Source organism: Ambystoma mexicanum, chromosome 1p, assembly GCF_040938575.1.
Source record: "Ambystoma mexicanum isolate Mex_15411 chromosome 1p, UKY_AmexF1_1, whole genome shotgun sequence".
In the NCBI taxonomy this organism is placed as follows: Eukaryota; Metazoa; Chordata; class Amphibia; order Caudata; family Ambystomatidae; genus Ambystoma; species Ambystoma mexicanum.
This window is the reverse complement of record NC_090921.1, coordinates 182,839,034-182,853,707: the sequence shown is the minus strand read 5'-3', so window position 1 is coordinate 182,853,707 and position 14,674 is coordinate 182,839,034. Positions and strand designations below refer to the sequence as shown.

Below are 14,674 nucleotides of genomic sequence, written 5' to 3'. Positions count from 1 at the left end.
TTGCTTATTTGGTGACATAGTGGTTCTCCCAACCTGTAACCTTTGTAGATTGGTTTCGGTCTCCATTAGTTGCCTACACTTCTGTTTCAGTATCCCTGCCTCCTTTGAGATGCACTCAACCCTTATGACACATTTAAAACATTCCTACAGTCTCGCCGGAGATTCCACTGTGCCTACGTTTAATTCAATAAACGTATCCAAAGCTATAGTTAGTTCCTCGCTAAATACCCCGTCAGTTAGCCCTTCAATCTTGAACACACAAGGGACTCTCACTCTCGTCTGATCGTCTAGTATTGTGGACATCAGCACTGGGGTGTGATCTGATAACGTGCATGCTAGAACAGATACCTCATCCACACTTGCATGCTAGTGTATGGGAGACCAGAAAGTAGTCCAGCCGGGATGCTGTGTTGTGGAAGGAAAAATAGAACATGTACTCTGTCTTTCCCGTATTTCTAAGTCTCCACACGTCAAGGACCTCCTATGCCCAGCACCTGTCTTGCAGTTTGCATGTCATTTTCTGTGATGTGTGTTGGGACTTCCTGGTGCGGTACAGGTCTGATTCCATGACTGTGTTGAAGTCCCCGGTCAATATTATGTCCCCGGGGGGTGACTTTTTAAGTTGTTGACCTATCCACTCTAAGGACTCGACAGAGTCCTGGTGGGGGCCATAATAGTTAATCAATGTGTATAGCCGTCCCTGTATGGTACCTCGCACAACTAGGCCCCTGCCCTCCTGATCTTTCGCCATAGTAATTAGGCGGAACCCCACTGAGTTACGTATTAGGACACACCCCCACCTGGAATATGACGAATACGATGAGAAGTAGCCATGGCAGCCCCAATGCCGCCCACATTTTGATTCCCCATCTGGAGAGAAGTGTGTCTCTTGAAGGAACACCCGATCTACCTGGTGTCTCTGCATGTATAAGAGGATCCTACGACATTTGGATGGGCAGTTCAGACCCCATACGTTCCATGTTACACTTGCAAGTTGCTTGGTCATTAGTGTCCCCACACATCTTTACCAGCTTGTTATATGTCACATTCATTGCATACATAGCTCTAACATGCATATCCTTCATGTAATTCACCGATTTCACCCATAACAGCGTGGCTCACGCATGGGAACTTAATCAGGCCTGACTTCTGGGCAATTCACCAGGATAGGTCGCTGCCTAGATGCTAGTGCTCAAGATGTCTTTCCTCTAGGGGCCATTCCTGTGGCCTAATACAGTGTGTCAATGTACCCCCATCAAACATTATTGCCTCTGCAGTGCGGTATTCTCGGCAGGATCTCCAAAAATGTATTTGCTTCTTCTGTGGTGTGGAAGAACAGTGTCCTCCCCTTTTGCTCCACTCTGAGTTTGTCAGGGACGAGCATGGCGTACCTCATGTCTCGATCTCTTTGTCGCTGTTTGATATTGATGAACGTTTTCCTTGTGTTTTGTATTTTGTCTGAAAAGTCCAGGAACAGCCGGATCTCTGTACCCTGGTACAACAAGGTGCCCTTCTCCCTGGCCTAACGTAGCGCCAAGTCTCTGTCTCAGTAGTTCAATAATCTTGTCTCGGTAGTTCAATAATCTTGCGATGATCGGGCGAGCTGGTGTGCCTGGTACTGGTTTCTTTCCACTCTGGATCTGAAGCGCCCTTTGAACTATGAGCAGCGTTGAGAACTCATCACCGCCCAGAGTTTCCTTCAGTAGATTGTCCACCATTGCTTCCATGTTTCGCTGGTCTGCTGTCTCAGGCACCGACACAATTCTTAAGTTATTGCGTCTGGAGCGGGATTCTATGTCATCTTGCTTGTCCATCATTTCTTTCACTGCTCGCTTAATTGTGTCCAAGTCTCTCCTGTCGCTGTTGGTTTTATCTTCAATTGTGGATACACGGCCCTCAACCTCATCCAGTCGGTCCCCATGTTTGTCAAGGTGCAGCTGCATATGGTCGACTTTACAAGTTAAAGTGCCCATCTTCCCATCCAGTGATTGGATGCTAGCTCGCACTTGGCCCAGCATGATTTTAATACTGCTTAACACTCAGTTTGGGTCCTGTAACATGGGTCATGCAACCTCTTCTGGGGGAACAGTTCTCTGATGTCGAGGGTTTGGGAGTGTCTCGAAGTGGAGCTTAGTTTGCTGCTTGGCCATTTTGGCAAGGCAGCCTCACCACCACCCCAGTGACCCTCGTTGTCTGCCGGTGTCTTGCAACTAGCCGTGACAAGCACATGGATTGATGTTGTTTTCCTCTAGTCTGCACCCTGTGGAGGGAGCAAGTCGTGAGAGCCAACTCCACGCAGACAGTATCCCAGGCCTCCCCTTTCGCCTTCTGAGTTCCCGCTGCTAATAGGTTTCTTGTCAGTTGTATGGCCAGTATTCGCCCTCCGCTGGTGCTTGCCCCTCGCTGCTCTGTTCCGGTTGTGGGTTGAGGCACCTTTCCTTTACAGAGCAGCCCCGGCCTCTCGTCCCTCCATCCTGTGATTATTTTTTCCAGGTATTGTTGTATCATTTATTGTGAAATTATTCTTCTTTGCCCTTTGACTTTCTTGTCTCTTTTTTGGGGGGGATTGTCTTGCTGCTCTGGTTCCTGGTGACCTTCCTGGGCTGGGTAGTTGAAGTTGTGCAGGGCGATTTCGCCTGCTCCGTTGGCGGCTGTTAAGCCCAACACAGGGACTCCAGCAGTAATAGAGAGCTGCAGCTCCTATCTGCGCAGCACTCTCACGGTATAGCCTCTGCGTGGCCCTCAGGGCCTGTATGCGAGCACGTTCTGCCTCTGGCAGATAGTGTTTCTCGAGCAGGGTGGCCGCTCTCGGCATCGTGTCTCCCGTTCTCCTTTGGTGCTTCTCACCTTATGAGCCTTGTGTTGGTCCTGTGCCGCATTTGCATTTCCTCCTGCGGTTCCTCCAGCATGAGTACCATTATCTCTTGCACCCCTGCTGTACTGCTCTCTGCCTGCCTCGTATGCAGAGTGGGCGGGTTCAGACTTCCAGCCGGGCTTGGCCACAATCTAGCGCGCCTACTGGTGTCCACCGCTGGAGTGTCCTCGCCTTATTTCCTTGACGGGCACGTAGCACACTGGATCTCGGTCCCTGGTGTACTGTGCCACTTCATTCTTGGACCGAAGGGTTCACGGGAGGTCCTCTGTAATATGAATGAGGTTAAGCAAGGCAGCAACTTAAGTGGCAGGATGTTAAGGCCAAATGTATGTGGATATACCCAGGAGCTCACGGCCTTGCAGCCATCTTGATTGGGCTCTCTAGCGCCCACTCCCATCTTAATTTCTTTTCAAACAATTCACAGTGGACTTCCCTTGGTCGGGTTTACTCCTGTCAACACACTGTTCATCTGTCAAAGACTTTCGATGGTACCGAGCATTTTACAAGACCCCTGTATTTGTTTTGTTTATTATTATTTGTATCGCGTGCCAAACCCTGAGGTAACTGAGGATAACAACAATCAGGTCGACCAAGGGTTACAATTGGGTCTAGTGAAAATCATTACAAGAGCAGAAGAGTTAGTACAATCATAAGTAAAAATCACTGAGGCCAAGGTTCAACCCATGATATGTGCAGGTTCTGTGATTCAGTGCTTGAAGCCAAGCTGGGAAATAGATTTTTCCAAGGCTAGGGCGTTAGTATTGTTAGGGTCTTTGAACCCTAGGTTAAGGTCTCGGAGTAGTATAGTTTGAGAGCCAAGTTTGGTATTTCGAGGCAAGAAGGTCTGTGATTTCTTCTTCGAAAGAAGAGATGTGGCCTGGTGGACGGTAGATGAGATGCAAATGGATGGTTTGAACACTTTGACCTCTTTTTGACTTTTTCCAAGGCTTCTGGTTACAGTAGTTTTTACTGCAATACTTTGACAGGTAATCGCCCAGAGATTCCTGCGGGAGCACACACTCTGTTGCTGGTTTTCCCCCTTTTTCCTCAATAGCACTATAAGCCTTTCACAGTTCAAATTAACCGTTTGCTATTCTTCATTCAACACAGTTCTGTTTCTTATTGACACTCCCCACGACCTACCGGCTGTGATGAACAGCGTACTTTCTTTGCCTTCGGAGTCAAGGTTGGTACCACAGAGACAAGCATCTCTACCCGGCTTGGTAATCAGCGGAGAAGGGTCTTGTGTACCATTGACATCTGCCGCAACACATGCTGTCTATTGTTGGCGGTCTTATAATTCCTTCACGGGCCTTGGTCGGAAAGAGCAAGGTCCCTTCTCTTCTTGTCACCCTCTCGGTATGCACCGTCTTTTTCCTCCTCTTGAACTGCCGTGCTGAGTTAGCACTCGCGTCATGCGGCCTGCCTTGCTCGTAGTGTGCTCTCGTGCTCTACCTTTTATCCCTGTGGGGAAGGGAAAGGGCTGTTGGGTGTGTGTGTGATTCTGGTGAATTGCCTGAATTTGCCTGACCCTTGTATTTGGACATGTCAGGTAAACGGCTCTGGTGTTAGTCCGTTGTCTTTCGTGTTGTGCGAAAGTGTTCATGTCAGAAAAGGTGGGGGGGGGCAGTGTTTCGGAATATCCTACATGGTAGGATGGGGAAAATGTGTTGGAAGAAGGGGGATACCGCATCCCACCCGTCGGTGTCCCACTCCCCAAGGACCTCCCATCAAGGTGATCCTCCCTTACTGGTCCAGCCCCAGGAAATGGATCCAATAGCGATGGCCGTGTCCTGGCCACCTGGATGACAGATCCCCGGGGACTAGTTAGGGCGACACTCCCACAGTAGACCGGAGCTGGGCCGATTGGTTGTGGGAGGTCTGGTGCCCCATTATGCATAAGGGCCCCAATCACAGCAACTGTGGGATTTACAGAGGTAAGAAGAAGAGAAGGAGGAGGTAAAGAGGAAAGTCTTGAGGAGCTTCCGGAATTTAAGAAAGTCCTGCTGAATTTAATCCGTGCAGCAATCGGGAGCCAGTGAAGACTTTTTAGGGCGGAAGAGATGCAGTCCCTGGGCTTAAGGCCAAGGATACATCTTGCTGCCCTATTCTGGATTAGCTGGAGGGGTTGCAGATTGAAAGAAGGTGGATTCTGGGGGAAACTATTGTAGTAGCCAAGGTTAGATGGAACCAGGGCTCGGGTAACATTGAGCCTCTGGGGGAAAGTGAGAAAGGCGAGAATTCCTTTGAGAAGAAATAGCTGAAATTGGGACTTCTTGGCAATGTCCAGAGTGTGAGGGAGAAAGGAGAGGGAGGAGTCAAAGATGACTCCAAGGTTTCTGGCATCAGAAGAAGGAGCAGGAGGAGAGCACAAGGAGGATGGTCAGAGTGAAGGAGGGAGCAGGGGTCCCAGTAGCAAGGATCTCAGTTTTACAGGCATTGTGGTAGAGATCGTTGGAGGTGCACCAGGACTGGATGGCCGATAGGCAGCCAGGGATGATGGAGGGTACAAGAGGATCAGCAGGAAGTTTGAAGAAGAGCTGTGTGTCATCTGCGTAACTGTCACAGGTAGTTGGGGCAAGCTGGGTGGAGGCTTGGCAGGCCTGGCATAGACACACAAAGAGCCCATAACAAATCCCTCCTTTCATTCCTTCCTAGTGTTTGTAGTAACTTCCTGGTTACCACTTCCTGTTGCCAAATAGGAAGTGCATGATAACTCATGAGCTCGCTAGTGTTTGGGTGTGGCTGGCTATATAAGCCACACCCAAGATTCTTCCAGTGCTTCGTGTTGCTTACTGTGAGCTGTATCAGCAACACACTTGCCGTGGTCTGGATCAGCCAGCATCTGCTTACCTGCTCCTGATCATCCTGTTTCTGCTTACCTGCTCCGGATCATCCTGCTTCTGCTTACCTGCTCCGGATCATCCTACTTCTGCATCATTCTGGATCATTCAGATTCAGCTTACCTGGTTCTTACCTGGTTCTTACTCCACTCCGCAGCTATCTCCAGTCAAGAGGGGACTTCTACAACGGCACCTGTAAGAACAAAGAAGAACAGCGTTAACACGCGCACATCAGAAACGCTGCGCATACTCATTGAATCTTCCCGCGACACTGGAATCCAGGTTAGTTGCACGAGCGCACAAACCCCTGTAAGAAAGAAGAGACATTATTCATTGCGCTCACTCCAATAACGTGGACACTTATTTCACTGCGCTCTCTCTCTCTCTACGCGATACATACTTAACAAAAACCTCCGTGCAAACTTACCTAACCACCAAGTCTCCAGTAGCGCTGAACCTGGACTCGAGGCGCTAATACCACATAATTTCTCCTGCAAGGGAAAGGGAGAGACATTACCAGGCGCGCTGAAATTGAAGGCGCTCCGCAAACCTACCAGCAGCGAGCTTCTACATGCAGCGCTACTCACCCACAAAAATACCAGCAAACAAAGACAATACAGACAATTTTGGACACTCAACATTCTCTGCGCAACGTTCACTTGTGGGAAGGACTTTCTAGCCAGTGAAGAAACTGGCGCCTTGAACTCTCGTCCTCGCTGTGAAGGCATAAAACAGCATTTGGCATCTAAACTCAGCCTACAGAAATTGGCACCAATCACATGAGTTAATCGCGCCCCTGGAAATGCAGGATGGAGTGCACACCCTACTAAAGATCAAGGTAAACCCATAGGGGGACATCACAGTAAAGAGAAGGGAAGGGCCCAGGGGAATCGGGTGAATTCAGATCTGAGTGTACACCTTGTATTTGACAGGTATTCCTCCGGGTGAAACAGGGGAAGTGAAGACTCAGGGTCAAGGGAGGCTAGTTCATCACTCCTGCAGAGACACAGATGAGTGTGACAGGAACATTGGTAGTTGGAGGAAAAGGAGTTGCTGAGGCATGCATGCGACGCTAGGTAGATGTTAAAGAGCCATGGGCAGAGGATAAAGCCCTGGGGGACACCGCAGGTGGAGAAGGAAGTAGGAGAGGACAAGGTGCCCAGGATGATTTGGGAAGAGCGGTCAGTTAGGAAGGCTGTCATCCAGTCCAGTGCCCGTTCCAAGATACCAATCATTGTCAAGTCCTCCTTCTCCATGATGGGAAGGGCTCACAAGTTAAGGAAAGAAACAGCAAATGCATCCACAACCATTCCACACTTCCTATTATCATACACTCTTCTTAGTTCTCTTTAAATGCTCACTGATGCACCACTGGCCTGATAAACATGACATGTGTTCAGTGCCGTCATGCTAGCTCAGAAACAAGATGTGCCAGTCCAGCGCTATCCCAAGATGTCCAACAGTCACATCTCCACACAAACAGAAGAAACAAACTTGTGGGATTCGGCGCTCTGTGCCGCGTCACAACTCAGCTCAGCTGACCTGACACTCCGCCGTTAGTTGCAAATCCCAAGAATCTTTCCCCTTCTTGGGCCTTGCTGTGTTCCTGCTCAACCCTTTTCCTCCTGCTAATTTTCCTTGTCTGGAGTCCATCGAAACACTGGTTCCATCTATGACACAGCCGGTGTTTCCATGTCCGCGTGACTCTGAATCAGCCGGTCTGGAAAGAACGGTGGCCGCGGTTTTACCGCCACTGATCTTTCCGGACCGGAAGGGTCGTAATGAAGCCCTTGGTCTTTCAATGAATTGAGTAACCATTTTTAGCATCACCTGCGGGTTAGCAAAAGTAGTTCACCTTGTCCACTGCATTAAGACATAAGAGAAATAGAGGTATAACTTATTGGCTACTCCTTTGTGACACACTTTCAATGTTCCTCTTTTTCTAGGCTCTTAGCAGAAAAACGGAAAGAACTGTGGGATCAGATCAACAAACTTCGCAATGGCCTTTTCAAGATTGATGACACACGCCAGAAAGTAGAAGTGATGTCTCTGAAGCTGGAGGAGGCCAAGAAGAAAGTAGCAGATTTCCAGAAGCAGTGTGAGGAGTATTTGGTCATCATCGTGCAACAGAAGCGGGAAGCCGATGAGCAGCAGAAGGTACAAATGCCCTTTTTCTTATGGGAGACACATGCTGTAATCCTAGCTGGTATCACAGTTGTGCTGGCCCTGTTCAGTATTTAAATGATGAGAATGTAATAAAAAACAACATTGGAGCTTATGGTTTCTGGCATATTAACTGCTACACTTTTATTTACGTGGTATAGGTAATAGTGTTTCAATTAGAGGCAATTTACAGTAGGGTCGACAGATAGATTGGGACACTCTTGAATAAGGGCGTTCTACCATACAATACTACAATGCTGAAGGTGTTCCTTATTGCAAAGGGGGTGGTGGAGTTGAAATGGATCATGTAATGGGGTAATACAATCACAGTATTGATAATGGCATAGAACATAAAACAAACATATACAGTAATTTATAGGTCAGAACAGGTGAGTGGGATTTGCATTATGACGATCGCAAACTGCATGTAAAGAACCCAGAAAGGTCTTAAACATTTCAGTCATGTTTCTTTCCTGTCTGATACAGTTTGTTCCATGCTTGTCAAAGGTTCCATCATTATTGTCTCAAACTGTTCCATCCTTACTTCCACCGACCCCGATCTTTTTGGGTTTAATCCTGAAATACAGCATTCATTGGATTGCATTATCCTACAGATTTTTTATCTTGATAGATTATCCCTCAGCGCCAGCTGCTCTGAAACATTTGACAGGGGGCATAGTGCGGCTCAACATCGTCTCCTTGTCCTCTCCATGCTTTGACCATGCCTTTCCTGGGCCCTTGGATGTGACGTTGGCGATCGTACTTAAGGTTTGCACTACACCCCCCACACCTCAGTTACTTTTTTATGTGCTCTCTACATGCTGTTTTGGAACACAGCTCAGAATAAATCTGGACTGCGCCAGTATGACTGGGCCCAAAATATCAGGATGCAAATGCTGCAGGTACTGCAACTGGAAGATGTCCCTCACAGACCCACACAATATCTTTGTGCGGGGTCTGGGAGTGGAACATGACACTGAGCAATGTGGCTCCTTTCAATCGATGAACCCAAAGGCCTTGAGTGAATGCTTTGCAAAACTAGGGAGACCCTCTTCAAAGTCGCTCGCTAGATTGGCTACTAAATCCAGGTGTGGACACTGACGTGCCTACTCCCGAACAAAAGGACAGGGTCAATAGGTGTCATAAAAAAGCAAAGTAAAGATTGCGCTCGAGTAGCGAGTCCCAGCACTCTTCCTCCTTGTCCTCTCACAAAAAGAAGCAGCCCAGGCATAGGCATGACTCTGACTCTGCAGGGGATATGGATAAGTCCTATACATCAAAAGGGCTCCGCAGGATTGTGGTGTGGCCTGCAGCGAAGTCAAGCAGAAATCCTGATAAAATCATATCAGTTCACCACACAAGTGACGGAGTGTATCAGTGATGGTCCCCGGCGATGATCCTCCTCGAATAATGGTGCCATGGTGAGGGATTAAGCACGGGGAAGCACAGAGAGTGGTGTGAGTGGTAAACAATGAGAGGTGGACACAGAGATACTTTGTGCAAGTTCAAACATTGAATTAACATAAAAGGGGTTGGAATAAATGTCTAAATTTCCCTTTCCAAACAAGTATCTCTTCCTAAACTAAAACTAAAGCAGGATGATCTAATGTCTAACTCAATCTGACCCTCACACTAATGCATTCAAATAACATGTGCAAGGTAAATATTTTAAAATTCAACTTAATAGTGCAATAATTCAAACATATAACTTCAAACAAAAACACTTCTAGTATCCAAGAGTTGAATCCCTTCCCCTGGATTGCATCACGTAACACAATACCAGTTTCTTAAAGTTTTTACAAGTGTCTCTTTCACCTAACTTTCTCCTCGAGTTTACAAAACAAATGTTCTTTCCATCAGACTGCTTTACAAAAGAGAACCTCTCTCCTGGTCTCTCAGTATAGCAAAGAAAAGTGTTTTTTCCACAGAGTTGTTTTGAATAAGGCAAAGGAAAATCTTTAGTACCTTTCAGGAAAGTAGAACAAATGTCTCTTTCAGACAGAGGTTCAATTATGGCAAAAGGCAAGTCTTTTCAAAGTTTCTGGTTAACAAAATGTACACAGAAAACAAGAACTTAATAGGACCATGTCTCTTTTCAACATATCAATACAAACTGAATTGCCCAGTGCACTCTCCTGCCAGGAAATCATCAACTGAAAACTCTTCATAATCCCGGTTTACTCTCCTACCAGGAATATCCCAACTTCAACAGACAACTCCTGGTATCCTGGTTTACTCTTTTGCCAGGAATATCCCAACTTCAATAGAAAACTCTTGATATCCTGGTTTACTCTCCTGCCAGGAATATCTCTTCTTGGTTCATCCAGATCTCGAATCTCGAGGTTTACTCACCTGCCAGCTAGCTGTTTCATAAAAGGTTCCATTACCTGATACTCTTGTCAGGCTTCTTTTCACATTCACTTTCTTCTTAAGTATCATACAACAGTTCTTTCTCACTAGCACCCTTATGTTGACTGTTACTTGTAACAATTTACCCCAAACTGGCATCCCATGTCTGAGGGCTTGTTCAAGCTTTGACCTTCAACCTCTCTTTTAATCTCTTTTGACTCTTGGCAATGCTTGTTCCAGATTTCTCCCAGCTGACTTCTTAAGTCAGGAAAATTGCACCATATTTGGCCATGATGTTCTTTAACAATGTCTCTTGACTTGAGCAATGCTGGTCTAATATGTATCAGAGGTTTCTCCAAACTGACCTCTTAAATCAGAAGAATTTCACTCTATTTGCCTTAGGGTTCTTTTAACAATGTCTCTGGACTTAGACAATGCTGGTCTCAGGTTAGCCCAAACTGACGTCTGATGTCAGGAGAATTGCCCCACATTCGCATTTTCCATTTAGTTCTATCAGTACAGTATTCAAAAGTACTTTTGTTAGGCAAAGTTTGTATGCAGTACCCTCTGGGACCACAACACACAACTAGGACAACAGGTGTAAGCAAAACCAACCTTTGGTATAAAGTTTTTGATAGCGGGTGTTTCATTTACTTTGCAAGGAGTGCCCTGTTGACTGCATACTCACCTCGCCTGCAGCACTTTTCGCCCTGCCAGCCCTGCAAGCGGAGCTCTTGCTGGACATTGTTTGGCTTCCTGGAGGAGGCGGACTTCGCCGCGGTCACGTGACGAATCACGTGACTCACAGCCCGCATTTAGTGCCGGCCCAACCACCCTTGCGGCGTTAAGCCCTGGAGGCAGTAAGGGCTGGAGCTGCTGTTTTGCTGTTTGGCTGTGACCTGTGAGTAACTCGGTCCTGGGTCCTAAGCTGTAACTTTTCTTGCACTACCACCTTCATTTCTCAGGTTAAGGGGTGGGGAGTCGGACTCTGGCAGCTCCATAAACTGTCGGGCTTTCCCTACCCTGAGACTGAATTCACCATTGGGTTTCGCTGATGAATGAAGCTATTCTTTACCTATATTGGAATAAACGACATTCTTTTAATATAAAAATAAAAAGAAATGTATATAATACCTGTACTTACAATTTTGCAATTGTTGGACAGAGATCCATACCTATCTGCATTTTTATTTAAGAGTGCTTTTGGGGCAGTGTTAGATTTGTTTTAAGCTGCTCCCTGAATTCAGTGCAATTTTTTAAATATTGGTGCTTGTTATCTCAAAGACTGCTCCACATGCTATCTTTTTTTCTCTACTGGAACAGCTACATATTGAAACTCAGTCTTTGAGTTTTTGCTACTTTTTTATCTTAAGTTTATTTACTTTCATCGCTCAAGTTCTCTCACTTTCTTTATTGGGTTTTGTCACGTTTGAATGACACTTAGGGGACTTTGAAACAAGCAAGGCAGCTATGGAGGATTCTCTCGATTCTACTCCCTCTGTTAAAGGGGATCTCCCCTTTGCTTCGCCAGTCTGTACTTTATCAGTTACTTCTATCCCTGTTGCCCCGGGCAATCCACAATATTTATCAGTGGATGGTTCCCAGGACTCCTCTGTCCTTAAAGCTTTGGCCCAGGCCCAAATTCATTCTAGAGATAGGTCTGTGGTACTGAATAACATGGGTATTATTCCACGCACCCTAGCCAATAATAGTTGCATCTTTTTTTTTTAAACTTCAATTTTTATTCAGGTTTACAGAAAGAACAGTTTCCCCATGTCCCCCCCACCCCGCACCCCCACCACCCCAACTTGTGCCCACCCCCCCTGTCCTGTGTCCAAGCCAAGTCTGTTGTGCCGGGAGACTTGCAGCGTGTTCTCCCTCCAAATGTGATGCAGCTGGTGCCCTTAACGCCGTTAGGCCTGGAGCCGTCTCGCCCCGGGTGCTGGGCATCCCCGTCCACTGAGGTACTGCTCTCCGCTTGGATCGCCCCATTGGGTCCGAGTTCTCTCACCGGAAGGTTCAATGGACCTCCCATCCCCAGGATTGTTGTATTCCATACCAGTTTGTAAAGAAAGCGCTGGTGTCATTGTTCACCATGGCAGTCAGTTTATCCATTATAAACATGTTTTTAACCTTTTTCGTCCACTCTTCCTTGGAGGGGGGCTCCGGGCTTTTCCATTTTTGTGCAAGGGCTACTCTGCCCGCCCGTAACATTGTCTCCCACATCCTCGGGTACCGGTGAACTTCTATTTCCTCTGGGGGGAGGCCCAACAGCATCGTCAGAGGATTGAGAGGTAAGAGTTCCTCTATCACTTCCGCCATCCAGCCCCTCACCAACCCCCAGTACACCTGTGCCTTTGGACAGTGCCACCACATATGACTCCTGGAGCCTGCTTGCCGACACCCCCTCGAGCACAATGGGGACACCCCCGAAAACATCTTAGACAGTTTCACTGGGCCCCTATGCCACCCTTGCAGCACCTTGAAATTGTGTTCCATATCGGCTGTGAAGAGGTTCCCATGGAAGGCGATTTTGAATATTCTGGACCAGGAGTCCTCCGAAATCTCCTCTCCCGCCAGCTCCTCCCAGAACTTGCGAAAGGTTCTCCTTCCCTGGAGGTCGTACGTATTGAGAATTTTATACATGCTAGAAACCGCCCCTTTCCTCGAGGTCGCTGCATCTATAAGCTTTTCAAAGGGAGTTAGCTGTCTACTCAGACTGGAGCCCCACGATTGATCACATAGTATGCCCTTCAAACGGAGGTACTCAAAGATGGACAGGGATCCCTGGCCGAGTGCGCCTCTCAGTTCTTCATAGGGCAGGAATTCACCCTCCCTGAACAGCTGTCCCGCCCATTCCAATCCTTTGTCCGACCAGACTTGGGAGAACCTGAACCCTTTGCTACCCAGGTTAAGGGGATGCCCCCAGAGGGAAGACATCGGGGATGGCCATGTAGTGAGGTGCGCCGTCTGAGGGCCCTCCTTCCAAATGTCCCAGAGGACTCCCAAGGTCGGGTGGGCTTTCAAGTGACTCGGGATTATTCTCTGTGGGGCCCACAGGAGGTCGCGAACCTTCAGGGGGTGGGTATCCATATCCTCCAGATACGACCAGTACGTCCCCATTCCCTCCTTCATGTGTTCCAGGAGGACCCGTAGCTGAGCAGCCCGAAAGTACAGGCAGAAGTCCGGCAGTCCAAACCCTCCCTCCTCCCTGGGCAGCGTCAGCGTAGTCCTCCTGGTCCTCAGGGTTTTCCCCTGCCATATGAAGTCCCGGGTGGAGTTCTGCAACACCCTGAAAGTCTGCTGTGGGACATTGGTTGGAAGTGCCGTGAAAAGATATAAGAGCCGTGGCAGTACATTCATTTTAACCGCCATCATCCTGCCATACCAAGAGAGGATCATCCCTCCCCACCTCCTCAAGTCTGATGTGATCCCTTCTATTATGGGGTCATAGTTCGCGGTGGCCAGTTTAGTTAAGTCCCGTGTGAGGAGAACCCCCAGGTATCGAATTTCAGCCTTCCCCATTGCAATCCCGTGAAGTCTATCCAGGGGGTCTAGCCCCGGGTCCCGGAGTCTCATAGGGAGCAGGACCGATTTCGAGGCATTGATCTTCAGGCCCGGGAAGCGTCCAAATTCAGTTATCAGTTCCAGTAGGGGGGGGGAGCGAGGAGCTAGGGTCTACCAGGTAGACCAGAATGTCGTCTGCGAACAAGGAGAGTTTAAATTCCACCTCCCCTCTGCTAATCCCCTTAATTCCTGGGTGCGCCCTGATGGCTATAGCCAGGGCTTCTATCGTGAGGACGTATATCAGAGGGGAGAGAGGGCACCCCTGTCTTGTCCCTCGGGAGAGGGGGAAAGCATCGGTCAACTCCCCATTCACTTGGACCCTTGCCGTGGGAGCTCTGTAAAGGGCCGTTACCCAGCTCATAATGTGAGCCCCAAAACCCATCTTCCTCAGGAGGAGATCCATGTACCGCCACTCGACTCTGTCAAACGCCTTCTCTGAGTCCAGAGAGAGGACACTTGCGTTAAGCTCCGACTGTTGCGCAAAGTGGAATAGATCTATGGTCTTGCGTATGTTATCCGAACCCTGTCTCCCACTGATGAACCCCACCTGGTCCCCATGGACTAGTTTCGGCAGTACTCCCTCTATCCGCCTTCCCACCACCTTGGCCAGTATCTTAACGTCAGTGTTAAGCAGTGATATGGGGCGGTAGGAGGCACATTCTGTGGGGTCCCTCCCCTCCTTAGGTAATACCGCAATGATAGCCCCCATCATGGTGTCGGGGAGGGCTCCCCCCTCTAGCACCGAGTTGAAAACCCTCACCAAGTATGGGATTAAGGAAGATCGGAATTTTTTGTAAAAATAGACAGAAAACCCATCGTCCCCGGGGGAGGTACCCGCCTTCATCCCACCTATGGCCTTGTCCACCTCATCTTCGGT

The 14,674-nt window shown here is 48.2% G+C and overlaps 1 protein-coding gene across 1 annotated transcript in view; it reads left to right on the top strand.

The window, feature by feature from the left end:
* DNAH2 (dynein axonemal heavy chain 2) overlaps positions 1–14,674 on the top strand; it is a 3,498,763-nt gene that overhangs the window by 2,624,388 nt on the left and 859,701 nt on the right. Inside the window, exon 61 of the mRNA XM_069646273.1 lies at positions 7,665–7,875. Coding sequence (XP_069502374.1) covers positions 7,665–7,875 — 211 coding nt within the window. The remainder of the gene's footprint in view (positions 1–7,664; positions 7,876–14,674) is intronic.